The sequence below is a fragment of the Phaethon lepturus genome, unplaced genomic scaffold (assembly GCF_000687285.1).
Source record: "Phaethon lepturus isolate BGI_N335 unplaced genomic scaffold, ASM68728v1 scaffold19733, whole genome shotgun sequence".
Lineage (NCBI taxonomy): Eukaryota > Metazoa > Chordata > Aves > Phaethontiformes > Phaethontidae > Phaethon > Phaethon lepturus.
In genome coordinates, this window is record NW_010527246.1 from 132,098 (window position 1) to 151,311 (window position 19,214).

At 43.5% G+C, this 19,214-nt stretch overlaps 1 protein-coding gene across 1 annotated transcript in view; it reads left to right on the forward strand.

Annotated features, from left to right (window-relative positions):
* WDPCP (WD repeat containing planar cell polarity effector) overlaps positions 1-19,197 on the forward strand; it is a 100,759-nt gene extending 81,562 nt beyond the window's left edge. The window contains exons 14-17 of the mRNA XM_010283330.1: positions 8,444-8,579; positions 17,633-17,722; positions 17,852-17,952; positions 18,956-19,197. Coding sequence (XP_010281632.1) covers positions 8,444-8,579; positions 17,633-17,722; positions 17,852-17,952; positions 18,956-19,197 — 569 coding nt within the window. The remainder of the gene's footprint in view (positions 1-8,443; positions 8,580-17,632; positions 17,723-17,851; positions 17,953-18,955) is intronic.
* Positions 19,198-19,214: the final 17 nt, after the last annotated feature.

The window sequence follows — 19,214 nt, forward strand, 5'->3', positions numbered from 1 at the left end:
AGCAGGAATATTCTGAAATGAGCTGTCTGTCTAATTGCTCATGTTGGTGCTGTTTAAGGCACTGACATAGTCGTACAGTCATCAACAACCAATTTTGTTTTCAGTGCATCCTTTTCCCAGAAAGGGTGTGCCAATGCAAGGCGAGATTCAGGTTGTCTTTGTCAAAGGTCTTACATACTTCTCTGTCTTTACCTGACATTATTTCTGCTTAACCTAATAGCATAAAATCATTTCTGAAAACATTCATGCTTTTTCTAACACCAAAAAGCACTGCTGGAGCACAAATGGCAGAGGCTTCAATGTGTCCTACTCCACTTGTAGGAGATGCCAGTAACGGTAGAGGTTTTGTCCTGGCTTCTTTGGAGGAGCAACCTAGTGAAAACCAGGGAAAGTTGGTCTTGCTCCCCAACTTAAGCGTGTCCAGAGTGTCCTTCAGGGACAGTACCGCTCATTCACGATTCTTTTCAGTTCCTCTGAGTCAATGTACAGGGTTTATCCTGGTCCATGTTTCTCTTGTGGGGCAAAGAACACCTGGCAGCCAGAGGAGGTCTAGCACAAGAACGTATGTCATTTCATTTTACCTGATGCTGTCTACTTCACTTACAGCAGAGACAGAGGACAGTCATTGGGCTAAGCCTGCATTTTTACTGACGCTTTCTTCTGCTTTTCTTCTCCTCCAAACTCGTTCATGTCTACTGCTACACTGAAAAGAAAAATGCAGTAGCGACCTGGGGCTTGGGAGAATACAGGGCCATGGGAATCTCAGCATCAGGCCCACAGAGGGTTTTTTCTTGCGGCTAGCATAAAACCTTCAATAACTTCAAATCAGTACTTTTGGGGTCTGCTTGTTTTTTTTGGAAAGCGGGGGGTAAAAATTCTGCTCGTGTTATCTCATATTGCAGAAATCGAGACTTGATGGGTACTATATTATCCTTTTTGGACCTCAATCACTTCCAAAGATTCAAGATGAACTCTGCCTGCCCAGGCACCAGAGTCGGTGCCCCGGGGAATTTCTTCATATCTAAGGGATATGCAGGATGTGTACTCGCATGCCCTTGCTGCCTCTCAACTCCAGCTGTACATGCAGTTTTGCTTTAAGAACCTGTACCTCCAGTATTGCAATATCTCTTTCAGTCTCTGTCATCAAGAGTTTAAATACAGTTCAGATCAGTGTTAGTGGCCCAGCTCCAAACGAGGAGAATTGCTGCAGTTCGTTATCTTGACAAATTAACTGGTCTGAGGCAATTCCTTTTTGAGAGAGATACAATTAGCTAACTCTTGAACTCGAGCCTTGCTCCAGCGCTATGGCATAGTTATGCACCTGCTCAAAAAGTGTTGATGTTACGACTAAGACTTTCCCACCTGTAAATGTAATTCCCGCACTAAGAGCCTTAGTGTTACGCAGCCATGCCTTGCTGTCCACGTGCCGCTCTTGTATCCCACTGTAGCATGGGATAACGATGCAAACCTCATTTGTAAGGGACTCTGACCTCAGCTGGTTGAAAAAATGGCTGTCTGAAGACCAAGGTGGTCTTGTTGTATAGCTTGTAGGGGAGGGCCAGCGCTGGAAACGCAGGGTCCTTGTCACAAAACCACCAGAAGGGCCTGGCACAGAGAGCGTTATATCAGAGAGACACATCACCAGTTGTCCCATCCCCTGTTTTGAGTATAGCTTCCTGGTCCAGTGGAAGAAGGCGGCTTTCCTAGCCCCAATCCACTGTGTAGAAAACAGTAGCCCATGCAGACCCAAAACAGAGATTTCCTTTGGAAATGAAGCATCCTTCTAGTGGTGTTTTTCCCTGGGATTTAGGCAAGAATTTCTAGTTGCAAACCCTCAGTCCTTATATACCTGGTGAAAACTGGGTTTCCATCAGGTACAGTACCCCGCTCCTGACACGGGCAAGAGCTGGTGCTGCAGGGAAGGCAGACTGACCTCCAGCCTTGTTCTCGTTTCCCTCACCTCCTGGCCTGGAGGAGCAGCTCTCTTCTGCCTTTTTACCAAGCAATGAAAATAATTCCACAGCTACACATTGTTGTTCCAACCCACTGTGGACAGATGCACTTCTCATCCATTTCCCTGTGGAAAGCAACTCCTCCTACCCCTCAGCTGTAGCTCACCCATGGGCATCGTCCTCCCTTGCACAAGAGCTCCCAGGTGCTACCCCTTAACCATTCGTCCGAACCATTCCCTTTTGGAAACTCTGGGAAAGAGCTGTCCTGCAGAAAGCTTGTGTTTGCCTAGAACCTCTTTGTATGGACTTGGTGTCTGGGAGTTTCCTTGAGCTCCTCTTTGAACTCCAAGCCTTCAGCATCCAAAACATTTAACCCTCAATTTCTTTTCTGCTTTATCAGTTTGGCCAGCTTCCAGCTGGCAGCATTTATTTGCAGGCTTCCATTCTGCATCTCGTGTTTGCAGATGTATTTCTCTTTCAATTAACCCCCTGAAATGGTTTTCTTCTCCCCCGAGCCTACCTGCCTCCGGTCTGGCCAGCACATCTCCCTGCTCTGGATGCCTGGAGGGCGGAAGCTGGGAGCAGAGACGCTTGGTCCTTGGGCTGGAAGTGCCAAGCAGAGGGTGTGCCCCATACATGGGCGTCACGAAGAGCAGCTGAATGAACATGCAAGTTCGGCAGCGCCTGCTTTGCCCGTTGTGGGTTGGGGCTTGCAATGCCGGAGGCACTTTTGTCTCTGTGGAGTCTCTAGAGCATCACTTAAGAATAATCAGGTCTTCCCTGAACGCTTTCGCTGAGATGCTCCGGAGCACGCACCCACATTTCCACTGCTACAGCCTTCACCCCAAACAATGGAAATGTCTGTGCTCACCAGCAGCTTTTTGCCCAGCTTTCCTTTAGAACAGGTATTTCTAGATAGTCACTTAAAATGAAAAAGAAAAAAAAGAAGAAAAAAAAAAAAGACCTGGTCTAAAGTACCACTTGCCAAACAAAGAAAATGCCTAGTCACCAGGAATGTCCTCCCTCCTGTGCATGCTGTAATTACTGAGCAATAGCAGCCTTAGGTTGCTCATCTTGCGTCTTGGCACTCCAGCTTGTTAACATGCATCAGCAGCCGAGAGGAGAGCCGCTTGCCCGCTGCCAAGATTACAAGGCAAACTTCACATGGTTCGGGAAACCCGATAACATCTGGAGGTGCAGGATCTCTATTGCTGGGACACCAGTCAAACCTTTGAAGTGAAAGGGCCTGGAATTGAAGCAAATCCTTGGTTATTCAGTCTCTTTCAGCTGGCGACCCATCACAGCTTGGTACTACCACATCTGGATCACCCTGTAAGACACGCCTTTCTTTTTAAATTAAACAATATTGGCACTGCTAGGGCAGTTCCTAAGGAACCTGACTACTTAGGCTCCAGGGAGATATAAAATGAACTATTCAGCTTATATAGTGGTTAACTTAATTTTGTGTATGATTCTAGCAGAGCAAATGAGCAGTAGAGATTAAAATCTCAGCCGGAGCTAGTAAAGACTTGGCATTTCCATTTGCAGAAAGTTTTAAAGCCAGGTTTTCACTGCAAGCTGCAGAAGACTGCTAAGGAAAATATATCTGTCTATGCTACAAAAAATAAGTTGTTGTTGTTTATAAATGTTAACTACTTATTTAGTTTTATCACATAACTTTTAATTCTTAAATTTCCTGGCACACCCACTGAAAGAGTTTTGCTGCTACTAATGCGCCTAATATCCAACTAGTGAAATAATGACATGTTATGCTACCATTAAGGGGTGCTTCTACTTAGTGATTGAAGTGCCTTATCTTGTCAGGTATCAAATTGTTAAATTACAACACAAATGGGAGATATTCTGATTTAATGCACCTTTTCCAGCTCTCTCAGCAGTAACAGCTGTTCTCAATGAGTTTTGAAAGTACTATAAAAACAATATTTCGACAATTTATATATTTGTCAAATGAAAACATGACAGCACTGGGAATTAACAAAACAACACAAAAATAATCTAAAAATAAGAAGCCATGGAAAACTAGACCAAAAGAAGCAGAATTTTTTCCACACAAAGCTGTGTGGTTTCCCTGCAGGAATTTGTTGAAACGAAACAATTCTATTAGAATCTGTTCATTTAGAAAGACATGTTCAGGAAAAGAATTGTAGCCAGAAAAAAACCAAACCTGACCACACTGAAGTCAGCAAGGGAAGTTCCCGCTAATTTCGATGCCAAAAGAATTTTATCCAGTGGCTTCAGAAATACCTTCATGTTGTTTGAGAAAACCTTGGATAGAGTTAACGTGGAGCAACTTGATAATGCATGAGACCATGCTCAATAGCACCCCTCTTGCAGCAGTTATTTGCCTTAAAAAAAACCAACAACAGCTCACAGAGTTTGAAAGCTTGATTTCAACAGGTCAAAATAAAAAATTAAAATAATTTAAAAAAATAAGTTAATGCATAAGACAAGGAGATATGAACTTACTCACGTGGAAATAGTAGTCACGTAAAAAAAAATCATTTAAGTGCCTAAAAAGTGTGATCGTTAGGGTTATTACTAAACTATACTGTTTTACAGCACTTGCTTTGCTTAACTATTTGCATTTCTTCAGACCCCTGATTGGTTTCTTTCAGAAAAACTACTATTTACTTATTTAAAAAAAAAAAAAAAAAAAGAGCAGTATGTCAGAAGTCTGTTTGGTTCACTGGGAGTTCATTGGGATATATTTGCAACTCCTGAAGCAAAAAACTGATATTTTATCTTCAGAAGGAGTTACATTTTTTGAACTTATTGAATTTTTTGAAGATCAGCATGAAGAGTTCTGATTGAATGCTTGCTTCAGCATTTTAAAGGCTTCTTGTGTCCCCGTTGCCTAAGGAGGTCGTACATTACGATTGCTCTGTAAACATCAGATTGTACAGAATTGGCTCTGCATACCGTGCTGGGCACACAAAGAAGTCGTCAAATGGCTTATCTCTCGCTTATCAACTAGTTTATTTTTCATGCCAAAAAAAGGCTGTATTTTCACAAGAGCAGCAGCTACTTTGTAAATAGTTTAATGGCTTCTGTTAAGTAGAGCTGTCAATTTTGCAAACAATATTAGTAGAAGATTTTCATTTTACCATGAGATTGCATGTTTTTAAATGCATTTTTATCCCTGAAAGTTTAGTGGAGTATACTGGAGAATGGAAACAGCTTCTGATTTGCAGACACAAATCCAAAAGAGAATAGATACAGTTAAACAATGACACATATATGAACAGGGAAGGCATGAGATCTCATCAGCTGCGTACGGTGTTCGGAGAGCATCCTGCTCACTAAAGTGTAGGAAGACTTTAAGTGGACTTTTAAAGAAACTTATTTGGCTAGTTCAGACGGGCGGTAGATGTAGCAATAGCAGCTATCAGCAAATTTTGGAAATGCAGGATGTGCCTTGTGCAGGTGTGCGTGTACAACGTTATCCTAATATTGATCACGACAAACGGGATTTTGTAGATAAAGATTTTTAGCACAATATAATTCATATTCTTGCATCTGATAGATTATTTTAATGCTGAAACAACAATGTTAGCCACAATACCAACTCTCAAGTTTTTAAAATTCAGATTCAAATCCTCAGATCCTAACATGATAAGTAAATACTGGGTTAGAATTAAAACCAGTAAGAGTTTATTGTGTAATAAGCCAAAGGAAGATCCCAGATTACCTGAATACAAAATCTTAGGAGCACCTTGTGATAGCTCCAATACTACTTTATCAAAGTCAAGCCTTTAGCAAGCACCAAACCCTAGCCTGGGCCCTCATCTAGATGTGAGGACCACCACCCTCTTCCAGCTCTATGGTGTTGTTTACAAAATCCTTCCCTTTTTAATTAAATGTGGGATATGTTGCCTCTGGTTTGGGAAGGGCTGTTGTTTAAACAGTGTTCCTTGTGCATTTGTTTTTCCTGTTGTAGTGCTTCTCACAGGGAACACAGTCCAATGTCCCACAACAAAAATATTTATTTCTTTACTCTAGAGCTCATATCAGATGGTTTTGTGGCTTTGAACCACTCCTGGCATCTGATCCTATCTAATGTTCTACTGCAATACTGCAGCTGTATAGCCAGACTAGAATAGGTTCAATCCTCATAACTTGAGGTCAGTTTCAGATATTTAATTTAGATATGAAAGTGCAAAGAAATCTATTTGCATTCCTGTGGGTGAGAACCCCCCTCACCCCCCAATTTTGGCTACCAGTGTGCTCACATATGACAGGCTGCTCTGTTTTCCTTGATGTTCCTATGGATCCAGTAACATTATTTAACAAGGTGTAACTGTGCTGCATCCACGGCGCAAAATATCAAAGTCAGTGGCCATGGCTATAATTGCTCATAGTGTTCATATATTAGAAATATGCCACACGAGGACTGGATACATCCAAATCATAGCCCACTCCACGTTACAAAACTGCTAGGTCCCACTCAGCGCACATGCATGAGTTAGTTACGCTGAAGTGGTTGACGTGAGAGGCTGTGATTTATTCAGATCTGCTTCTCAGCAGGTATGAGAAAATGCAATTAATATTATGATGTAAAAGAGATCAAGACGAAACTGACCCAATCCTATTTTGTTTCCTTTCTCAATACACACTCCTCTCTCGGCATCTCTCAGGGTTTTGTTTTCTGAAATGCCACTGCTCCTTGGAGGTAGGTCAGCCTCAGGAGTCATGACTAAGGAGAAGCCATGGACATCGTATATTGGTGAAAATTTGTAACTTTAAGGGTGTAAGTTGTGTAGGCCTTAGACGTTACTGAGTAGGTGAAAAAAGAAAAAAAAGATTAATTACGCCAGCTTGACTCACACTGTAGATCTTCGCTTTGACATTTAGAAAACTAAAAGGTTTAACATTTCCCTTAAAATCTAAGGCCAAGTGAAGATGGAGACTCTTCAGGACTAAAGACTTGGTTCACAGGTAGAAGCACGGTAGTGAGAGCTGTGTTCCCAAGCAGAGGCTATCAAAGTTTGTCCCATGAGAGCTGTGGTGGATTTTGCCTACACACACATCAACAGGAATTTTGTTTAAGCCCTTTCCCAGAGTTCTTCATGCATATCAAAAGCAGTTTCTCCTGCGCCTTCTCTTGGCTGCTCACTCTGCAACAGGCTCCAAGAAGAGACCTCCAGAGAAACTTACTTTACTTGCCCTTGGTTTGAGTTTTCTAGAGCATTGCTCGTACACCTTTTTCCTCCCCTCCTTTTTTTCTCTTCAGATTTTTTATTCAAGGTAGAGGAGAAGTTGCACCAGGGCCAGTTTATCTCCTTTATTTATTGCGATGTGGTGTGCTTGCTTAGAGGTGTGTTGGCTCTGACCGAGTTGGTTGTTTCCAGCGATTCTCCACATGTGGGAAACTGCAGCACAGGCGGAGAATATCAGTTACCTGAGAGAGCCAGATCGGTTGCCACACTTCACCCTCTCTCGCACCGCAGATGTTAATAATATTTAGGTAGCATGAAGGTAGAAATAGTCCACAGCAATCTTACAGCATTAGCTTTTTAGGACTCGGAGATTCAGAAACACTTACAAGTAGATTTGCTAAGCTGGTGAGTTTAGGGTCTCCAGCCGAAATGTAAACTAGCAGTACGGCAACACTCGCAAAAGCATTATATTCTTCTCACTGCCCATGGTGTTGCTGTGAGTATGGTACAGATTAGCTTATACAGGATCCAGGAAGGCCGAGAACAAGGGGAGAAAAACAGGATTAAAAATTTAAAAAACGCAAAAGGTTCTTACGATTTCGAGAAAAATCTGTTAGTCTTTATCTGTGACAGGTTTTTTTTCCTTAATCCTAACTTTGCTAGCCTAGGATTTTATTACATTTTTAATTTATTTATTTTAAGTCTCACACCTAGAATATGCAATTACTCCTCTATAGTTTTAAGTGGTTTGGGTATTTTCAAACAATTTCCTTCTCCAAAGGGCTCAGACTGGAACTTGGGAATTGGAGGCCCCACCTTCACCTACTTGAAGACTTCAAGTCTTCATTGTTAACCAAAATATTTTGAAACAAAGCTAAGGAAAGTCTTTATTTTTAAAGGAAGGAGTTACACATACCCTTGTGGGGGAGCAGTCCAATTGGTAAGACTTTGATCCATATGTCGGCAATGAAATACTCACACACAGCAGCCTTTGGCAGCCAGCTAGACCTTCTGTAGTTCACAATTCAGAGAAGACATTTCCTCCTTGCTAGCTAAGGCCAACACACACCCACTCCCTCCCTTCCAAAAATTCTTGGACATGTTATAGTTGCTGGTTGTTAGCTACTCGGCCTTCTTTTCAAGGGGAAGAGTCAAGGGTGAAAGCTATATAAGCATATGGTTTTCCATTTGATTTGATCCACTATAAGAGAGGACACCCATGTCCTTATTGACGTCTAAGGGAAACGGTTGGCAACTTGGCTGGTACTTTTAAATTAAGAAAGCCTCATATCATATCTTGATTCATCTTAACAGAACTCCTGGGCCAGTCAGACGAAGAAGACCCATCTTGTGAAGCTTTCATTGACCAACCTTCAGAGCACGGAGGAGAGCATGACCCACCTGCTCCCAGTCCAGCCGTCAGACTGCCAGCACAGAGCTGCTCCTACAGGTGAGCGGCACAGGAAAGGGCACACGCGCAACTTGTGTGTCTATCAAAGATGTTTCGTCCTGTATTTCCATAACAGAAAATGGAAGTGAGGGGGGAACCATTAACTAAAATACTTTTGAAATGTATGTTTGATATTCTGAACTTTCCTGGCAACCTCAGTTGTCATCTGCATCATGACCACTAACACAGTAAAACATTAAGACACTAAACAGGAACTAAGGAGAACTTGGAAGCCAGAAGGCCATGGCACGGACACAAAGCAATCTCCAGAAACGTAGACAGTTTGTGAGCATTTAACATGCACTAGCACAACCATTTTCAAATTAAAACATTTGGGCAAATGCAGCCTTCCTTGATGAATGTACAGAAGAGAGAAATACAGCAATGGAAATGCAGCAAATTAACAATGACAAACAGAACTTTTTGAAACCTAACGCAAACTTTACAGCTTTCTATAGGCTCATCACTAGCCTGTGATCAAAATCCCTGTGATGGTCTTTCAAGAGTGCACTTCTTCCAAAGTGGATTAAAACCTGGAACTTACCTGTTATGAGAGAAACGACAGGTCTGACGACGGTGGATTTTTTTCAAGAAGCGTGTGTATGCGTTTGTTGCTAGTGAACCAGCACACCACCTTGCAACGGATGGGAAATTACAATGAAACAGCTCTTTTGCAAAGATTAAAAAAGCATTTATTTCTCTTACTTTTCTTCATATATTCTTGATGGAAGAGAAACAATTATTTGTTCCCAGTTACTATATAGATGCATTTATTTTTATTTTCTATGCCTACTGTATGTAGGAATATTTTTAGTAAAACTAATGTGAGTACAATGTTGAACTTCCACATTGACAAATCATCCTAACCATTTGTGTATAACTGTGCTGAACACTTTTCGTGTGGGCAAGAAACAGGTTTTTTTATTTATTTATTCCAGAAGTTTATTTTAGTTCTGGAAAACTGTATATTACCTAGTTTTTCGTCTTTCCTCACATGAAGAGACTGAGCTTTTGAAGTATTAGACATAACATTCATTATACCAGCTGCACACCACTACTGAAATATTTATTTCATACATAGCCTACAATTTTCAGGATACAGAACACCGTCTAAGGCTTTCAGAGATATGTAATGGATTTGGAGATGGGACCTGCTTTTAAAAATATAGAGCACAATTATTCTCTCTTAACTTTCGGGATGGCGATAGCACTATATTGATATGGGCAAGTAATAAAGACAGTAAGATCATGCTGGCTGTATTGGCTACAGAGGGCTTTCCAAGTGCTCCAATAAAAGGAGCTCCTTTAACAGAGCGCTAGAGCAGAGACTAATCCCAACATGCCTCTGATCCAAAGGTATAAACACGCTATCCTCCCTTCAGCTCACCTTTTCCCTTTCGGAGGTTGCTATGACTCACACGGCTCTGGCAGTGCCATGTCTGCCTTCGCCAGGCGTCTTGGGAGAGAGATTGTGGAGTGCAACTTTACTCCTACTCCTGGGCTCCCCAGCTTGACCACATTTGCCTGTGCCAGCCCAAGTGGGTCACCAAAAATTGCTGAGCCTCACGAGTGGCTCCTTGCAATTGCCAGAGCTGCATAAACTGCTGGGATTTCCCGAGGCTTTTGTTTGCCTCTTGCCGGGTTGGTGAGTATAAAGCAAACTCCCCACCCACGCAACCAGCTCCTCTGCCCGCTGACACCCGGTGCTTGCAGTTGACCTCCCACTGGAGCGCCCAGGGTTTTTGGTTGCCTCTTGCAGAGCTGTGAAAGAAAACTTCTCACAGCTCCCTTGGCTGGCCACAACTGCTTGAAGCCTGCCAACACGAATTTGAGTTTTGAAGGCACTCCCTGTGACAACGCCAACTGGCTGGGAAGGTCACCTGCTGAGGCAGGCACAGGTGACTCCCAACAACCTCTTCTCTGTGCTTAAAAAAAAAAAACACAGACGGTTACAAGCACATAACTGTGGCTTGTGTTTTGCCTCCAGTTTCACAGAGTTTGTTTTCTGTAATACATTTGCTGCCAAGTCTGCATCAGACTTCTTCATGTGAAGAAAATTATATAAAGAAAGGAAGGGTTTGAGTGTTAGGAGCCTACATAAATAGGGACGTTCTCAGTTTGCAGTCATTGCAATGTTTCATCTCTTTGGCCAAGCATTGGGCTGTGATTACTGTGATGACATTTAACAAGTTGAAATGCTGGATTCTGCAGCTAGGATGGAGTAACGCCAGGCACAAGTATAGATTGGGAGAGGAGTGGCCTGCGGAAAAGGATCTGGGGGTGCTGGTCAACAGCAGGCTCAATAGGAGTCAGCCACGTGCCCTGGCAGCCGAGGGCAAAACGCCTCCCGCATCCTGGGGTCCACCAAACACAGCGTAACCAGCCGCTCAAAAGAGGTGATTACCTCTCTGTGTTCAGCGTTGGTGCGGCCTCACTTCAAGTACTATGTGAAGGTCCTTGAATGTGTCCAGAGGAGGGCAACAAAGCTGGTGAAAGGGCTGGAAGGAATGTCCTGTGATGAGTGGCTAAGGACTTTGGGCTTGCCTAGTTTGGAGAAAAGGAGGCTGAGGGGTGACCTCATTGCTCTCTACAGCTTCCTGGAGAGGGGAAGTGGAGAGGGAGGTGCTGACCTCTTCTCCCTGGGATCCAGCGATAGGACGCATGGGAATGGTTCAAAGCTGCACCAGGGGAAGTTTAGACTGGATATTAGGAAGCATTTCTTTACCGTGAGGGTGATCAAACACTGGAACAGGCTTCCTAGAGGGGTGGTTGATGCCCCAAGCCTGTCAGTGTTTAAGAGGCATTTGCACAATGCCCTTAACAACATGCTTTAACTTTTGGTCCGCCCTGAATTGGTCAGGTAGTTGGACTAGATGATCATTGTAGGTACCTTCCAACTGAAATAGTCTAGTCTAGTCTAGTCTGGTCTGATCTGGTGTGGTCTATTCTATTCTATTCTATACTAGAGATTTGACTGCCTAATCTGAGACATCAGCAGAGGACATAGTTTATAATGGGTAGATGGTTATGCAACACTTGAGGAAATTTCTTTAAATTGATCCAACATGTGAACGCAAAATTAAATCATTTTTGCTTTCTGCTGCCTCAGTGAATTCACTTGGAAAATGGTGACAATGCCGTACTAAAATGCAGTGAAGTTTATGAAATCGCAGCTGTATAGTGCTTGCAGCTGAGCATCTTAGTAAGTGCACAGCAACATTATTATTCTAACCGATTTCCCACATCACAAATTCATATCTGACATTTCCACTGTCCACTTCTTCCCAGCCTCCAACCACTACCTGCAGTTTCAAAATCAATAATCAGGACACATTCTCCCTCCTGTAAAGGCCCTTCATTGTTCGTTAGCTCGGTCATTTTTTGTTTCATTATTGACTTTCACTATTTCTCATGCTGTTTAACGCTAGTCTTCAGTGTTTACGTATTCTGCTCACCAGTGAGATAAATGTACATCCTGAATCATTTCCTATTTACTTCTGAAGTCCTTCCCCTCAAGAAAACAAAAGAAGAAAATTCCATTTTTGTAATAGATTTACTAGTATTCTTCTCTGTTCCCTAACCCCATGCACAATACAGCCTCCTGTCTTGGCCAAGTCACTTCAGCCACACTTGATACGTATTATTGTAGGCAACTTGTTGATTTACCTCCTCAGCATCATTTAAATCCATGAGATATTGTCTCTGAGGACTTGATTTGCAGTCTGGGGAGCAAGATTAGTCAATTTGTCCACTTCATTCCGGGCATGCTGGTATACTGTGATTTCCTACAGCAAGTACAGTCCTTTCTGGTGATGTGACAAGTGTCAGGTCAGAACTGGACTCCTGAGCGTTGCTCCAAGTTTAACGTGAGGGAATGTACTGATGCTCTCTTTCTGACCTTCCGGATGTTTGCCAGTGCCAATGGTTCATTTCTGCTGTTATCCATCACAAGTCCCTGCTGGGTCACAGACCTGAGCCGAAGCAACTTTGAAGTTGGATCTAACTTACTTAACAGCTGAATCTGGTTGGAGAAGAGGATTGTGCCAGATGACCTCCAGAGCTCCTTTCCAACCTAAAATCAATCTGTTCATTGCAATAAAAAACCCACAACCTTATCTGTACAAGTAAATTGGAAGTCACACAAAGCAAGTAGAAGCGCTCATGTGCACTTGGCCTGCATGAATTCAAGATAGACTCTGCTATCTCTGGGGTAGCAGTGGTTCCCCTAATCTCTGTAAGACACCGTGACGGGACTTTGCAGGTGTTCAGCAAGAACAGTACTTGACGGCTGCTCTTCTTTCCCAGAGTCTTCTGTTTGTCTGCTTTGGCTTTACATCTTTCTACCAGCTAGTCACACCAAACCCATGATTGACCAACTGACCTACATTACTGCATTTCTAACACTACCACCCTGTCAGACCCAGATACTGTCTCAAATCTATCTCTCACCCAAGTTTCTGGAAGCTCATCTGCAGCACATACGCAGACTTCTTTCTTTCTTGTATTTCAGCTTTGACAGAACCTTTGTTTTGGGACAGCTGAGGCGTATCTCACGAATTACACCTAGGCAGAAGCCCTGAGCAATCTGTGAAGGCTAGCAGAAGACATTTCTGTTTAACTTAATAAACCTTGTTACTGACACCCTTCAGGGAGCCTAACATCTGCATATGTGTAACAGAAGCCCAGTTTTCAGGTTGCAATTTTAACAATTGCTGGAGCATGTCCAGAGAAGGGCAACAAAGCTGGTGAGGGGTCTGGAGCACAAGTCTTATGAGGAGCAGCTGCGGGAACTGGCATTGTTCAGTCTGGAGAAGAGGAGGCTGAGGGGAGACCTAATCGCTCTCTACAACTACCTGAAAGGAGATTGTAGTGAGGTGGGTGTTGGTCTCTTCTCCCAAGTAACTAGCAATAGAACGAGAGGAAATGGCCTCAAGTTGCACCAGGGCAGGTTTAGATTGGGTATTAGGAAAAATTTCTTCACCGGGAGAGTGGCCAAGCATTGGAACAGGCTGCCCAGGGAAGTGGTGGAGTCACCATCACTAGAAGTGTTCAAAAAACGTGTGGACGTGGCACTTCGGGACATGGTTTAGGGGGCATGGTGGTGTTGGGTTAACGATTGGACTTGATGATCTTGAAGGTCTTTTCCAACCTTAATGATTCTGTGATTCTATGATTCTGTGATTCACATCATCATCTCCTTTGCTGCCCTGCCTAACAAGGAAAGCCGTAGCCTGGGACGGAGATGGGGACAGAAAAGGCTGGAACAAAAATGATCATTCATAAAAGAGTCTCAAGGGTTTATGCCTCTGCGAACTTATTCTAGGCATTCTGGCTTCTCTTCTTGTCTTAACAGTCAGGAGAGCAGAGAACTTAGTTTGAGACTAAAGTGTGTTCTACAGACAGAGAAAATTGGCTTAACTCCATGACATTTTGTGAAAGTAGCAGTAGTGTGGCTGTCAGTGAAGAACTGTAGTCAGCTTTCTGAACTGTGCACGCACACACACACAGAGGGTAAGTTGTGGGCAATAAAGATTTCAGGACAACACTCCAGATAGAGGCATTTGTATTCACTGTGTGGTTTATTTCACTCTAACCTGAGCAGGACAGTTAAATACCACCAACAATGCACAGTCCAGTGAATAATTTTACAAGATAAAGCTCTCATATCTGGCTTATATTTGCCATTGACCACTGCCATTCTCTCCTTCCAAGTGTCAGATATGTTATAGCCTAGCAGTTCTTGTCGTCTCATTATTCTTGTTATCTATTTATGAAAACGTTTTGATCAGCATAACCTTTTTGCTGCCTTTAAATGACGAAAATATTTTCAGAAGGTGTGGACGCTGTTGTTCAGAGGACCAAAGTAGCATACTGATCCTCTTGGCAATGTGTTAAAGGAACTGATTGACTCCCTGTAGGACAGCTTATTTCTGGATGAGTCAACTAGCGAGCGCCTGCGACCGTGCCCAAGTCTGGCACATAAGAGGCAGAGTCTGCACTCACTCCTTAGCCATTGGCATTGGTAACAGTGGTGTGGGTTTCCTCCCCATCGGTGTGTCATTCTGTTTCGTTACAATAATGCATTGTGGGTTTAAATATCTTGCACTTGTTGGTAGTGTCAGGATGTGTGTGAAGCTGGGTTGGAGGGTTTTTTTAGCTTGTTATCCATCTACCTCGTCCCCATGCTCCAAACGAGAACTACTCCTATTTTAATGAGGATATCTCTTATTTTAATACAAGTGATGAGAATAGAAAGCAAAAGTGTATATCATCACAGTGATTTTTATCATAAAACTTTCCTGTTGCTTATGTATGTAAAAATACACTATTTCTACTGTTCTACAAGGTTTTTATTTAAGCTCAGAAGCATGTTTGTATATTTTGAATCTGTAGCATCACTGATCGAACCTCAGGAAGCACTAAGAGAAAGCTGCATGACGGTCTTTCATACCTGTATATGCTGTTTTTTAAATCAATGTAAAGAGAGAGAGAGAATTAGTTATCCCACCCTTTTTGTGTGTCATGTAAAAAACAAAACATTAAACAGATTTCTTACTCTAACAACTCCATTGTTTCATGCAATTAAACAAAATAAGCATTCACCACTGTTATGGCACTTCCTTTTGTTCTTCCACTGTCAATTATCTTTTCCAAAAGTCCTCTTTAATCAGGAAGCAAACCTGGTATTAAAATAGAAGGAATATAGGCTGAGAAATACAGTCTGCCACAGGTCCACACGTAATCTTACAAGCTGCTCTATCTGTCCTAGCAATTTTCAGTTCCAAAGTAACTCTATTAAGAGGCGTGCTGCAGGGATGTGGCCATGCGGTGTAGGAAATTCATTGTGGAGGTGGGATCCAGCAGCTCAGCAGTGCTAATCCTGCCCGGTTGCTGCAACGTCTCTTCTCATTCTTTGCCGTTGCTCAAATGCTCAAAAGGCCTGGTGAAGGCAACATGAGCTTCACGTGCATCGAGAACACAACAGCCAGCAAATATGCATGTCTGTGCAAAGTTGCACTCTCAATTTCTACATCTGTAAAACTGAGATAATACGTTACCAACTTCAAAGGGGTGTTGGGCAAATTAATTAGTCAGCATGCGTACAGCACCTTGAAAAAAACAAATTAACTCTTGTTAGCCCATAAGTACTCGAGATGCATCAAGGTGTGCTCTATGGCCTCTTGATTCCAGACAAAGGTCCTCTTGATTAAATTAGATCGCTAATGTATTACTGCGTTAGCTCACTTGAAGAAAGAAAAGTTTGAAAAAGCAGTTTGGCTTCGTCACATGAGCAGCGTGTATACTTAATGGAAATTTTTCCAGCATTCACAAAACAAAGAAAAATCAATAAAATGTCTGCCAACTGTTCCACTGAAAACATTTTATAATCTATAGCGCCGAGAATCCCGGGCCAAGATAAACCAGTGTTGCTGACAGAAAATACTGACAATTATTTTACATTGATTCAACTTGGCCCAGCCCAGACTGACCTTGTTTATTCATCTCAGTCTATTAATTCATATTAACTTGGCATCAAAATGGGACATGTGGCATGTGGGCTGAAGACCCATTTCTGTATCTTAGACTCAGATAAATGTAGCGCATTGAGTACTTCCAGTGCCTTGAGCTCTTAGGTAGATTTATATGCATTAGACAGAACTGGTTAAGTTCCTTTTATCCCCGCTGGGCTTTTCATGTCTGTTGACTGTAAAACTAGAAGCTTGGTAGAAGTAACATCTTCTTCTAAGCCTTCGGATATACATGAAATCCTCCCAGTACTGGTCAATTTTAAAGACAAGTCCAAAGAGGATGGAGGGTTTTAAGCTCTTTTAAAACATAAAAATAGAAGGGTTATGGCAATTTGGCAGCCAAAAAAGCAATTTGCAGGTCTCAGCAGAATCCGAGGCTGTGTGTAAGAAAGCTGATCAAGACACTACGGAGGAGATAATGGGGTCGAAGAGCAGAAGAATCCCTCCATTTTTGCAACCAGCATAATCTGGTCTCCAATGAAGTTTCTTAGTTTCTTTTGCTTAACGAATAAAGCTTAGCATGATGGCAGAGTTGCATTACTGCAGCTTAAAAATGTCTCAGGAAAGCTGATGAGGAGGGTTGCTTTTAGTTGCTTTACACATGCCCAGCTGCTTGCATAGCTATCGCCCGACTGCTAGTGTGAAGACAAAGGCGCAGGGAAAATTTGAGTTTTTTCTGTAATTATTTATGTCCTTGTTAGTAACAAAGGGCTTTTTATGCCTGGAATGTATTATGTGTATCATCAAAGCTGAGCGAGAGTTCGCACTGTGGCAGTTAACAAATTGGGTGCCACACAAAAGCGTTCACATCTTCATTCTCACAGCTACACTGCTGTCATATCTGAAAGCCATCCTCGAGTAAAACACTACTTGAGTCAAACATGACTACATCCACAGAGGGGGAAGATCCACCCAAATGAGGAGAATTCCCCCAAAGGGGATCCCAGTTGGCCTGGCTTGAGACATTTATTTTATTTTCACTGTCCAACTCATTCTTGCCAAAGGCAACGCTCCCTTGGACTTCGCCGGGCACTTGGCAGTTTGCGGACGGCAGGATGAGCGGCAAGTCAGCAAGCCAAGACAGCACAAGATAACCTCCAAATTTCCAGTTCCACTGCCTTGGGAATGGATTGCCTTTCCACACGCCTACATAAGCAAGGATTAATGATGAGTGAAGAAACCAAGTCTAGCAAAACCAAAAAAAAAAGGAAAAAAAAAAAAAACCATCCTAAATTTCCATAACACATAGCTGGTGCTTTCCTCCCTGCAGTTCCTTTGCAACTTGGATTTCCGTGATGGAAATAGTGTGGGGACAGGGTTTAACTGCAAAAATCGCAGAAAATGAGCGCTGCCTTTTGGGTCTGACATCCTCCTCTCTCGGCATCTGCCCAATTGCCTCTGTGCAGGGCTGCTGCAGTGCCAGGCGCCTGCCGCGTGTGTTGCGCATCCCCAGCCCGTCCTGCGTAACAAAACTTTAATTGCTCCAAAAAACATCGGCTTTAACGCTGCATCTTTGAATGACAGGTCGGTGCTGGACCGACTGCACAGCCAAATGAGTGATCCTAGTGACGCTCAGTCAACAAACGTACTGGCATCTGATAAAAAAGAGCTACAGTTTGTAGCCAGGGAATTACACAGGCTGCTGTGTATTTGATAGAAAACAAACGGAAGAGCTTTGCTCAGCTATGCAGCATTTCAGTCCTTGCTTCCTCTCTCCCTATCGCTTCTGTTTTCTTTTCAAAGACCCACCAGCCGCGGACAGGCAGACGACACCGAGCGTAAGCCTGGAGCGGATGGCCGCGCTGCCTCCCCGATGGAGAAACCCTTTTCCAGCAGCCAGGAAGGTAAGCGAATGAGTTGCTTTCAAATATGCACACGGGGATGAGGCTAGAAATAATGGTGATTGAGATCTTGAAAAAGAAGTTGGATCTAGGAAGAAAAATAAGGCCGTGGCATTGCAGCATGAGCTTATTTTGTGTATACTTAGCAGGTGTGAGGACTCAGCTGCTGGCTCTCACAACGTAGAATAAATCATCTGATCATATGAATCTCCTCATCTTGCAGCGCTATTTGTGATGTAACAAAGACAGACAGGCAAAGTGTTTGTTAGTTTTGGTTGTTGTTGCTCTCTTATTTGGTGTGCAATGGCCAGGTCCTCCAGCAGAGCTTCACCAGTTACGGGCTTGTGAAAGCAGCATTTTACGCTACTTCTGCCGGGGCTTCTGGAGTAAACAGACACGGCCGTCTTGCTTTGGCAGTATTTAGTATCATCTCCATCGTAGCACATTCAAAGTAGTGCAAGGGTATAATAGAGGAGTAGTCCAGCACGAGAAAGTCATGGTTAAAGAGCTGTCCTATACAGTCAGCCAGGCAGGGATATGCCTGGGTATTTGCACAAGGGGTGAGACGAGGATTTTTGTCTTCTGCCTTGTCGGGGTGTCCCATCACTATACTGACAGGTATGTAGGAAGTGAACCGGTCTCCAGGCACACTGACACGTAACCGCGGTTCCTATAGCCACGACTGAAATAGATAGTTTCAAACATGCCGGCTGTGGGTGCGCTTCCACGTTACGGTGAAGCTGAACCTAACAGCTTGCCACCATCAAAACGGGAAGGTCCTGCTTCCCCCCTCAGCGCCTTCTTCCGCCCACCTTTATGGGATCACACAGGGGACCACCAGCACGTTAACCCAAGCAAAAAATACTATTTGTTTTCTTTCCTGTGGGCTTTTGTCCATCCCCTGAGCTGAACTGCATTGCCTGGGGATCAGAGGACACCACAGGCAGCACGAGGTGAGGGGCAGAAGCGCGTTGCCTGCAGCAGGACTTCTTTTTGATCTTGGCAGCTGTTAATTCAGCTCAAGCTGTAACACGAAGCCTCATCCTCAAGCACCTCCAGCAGCAACCTGACAGCACACGGGCTGCAAAACCCTCCCGAGACACAAGACGAGCACTCAGGCAGGCAGCCCGCACAGAGCTCCACCACCCTACAGCGTACCCGGGTGCGGGTAGAGATGCGGTGCAGCCACAGCTCCGTCACGACGCGTGCGTCCCACCCCTGCAACGGCTCCCCCCCGCGGCCGGATGATGCGGGGCAGGCGAGCT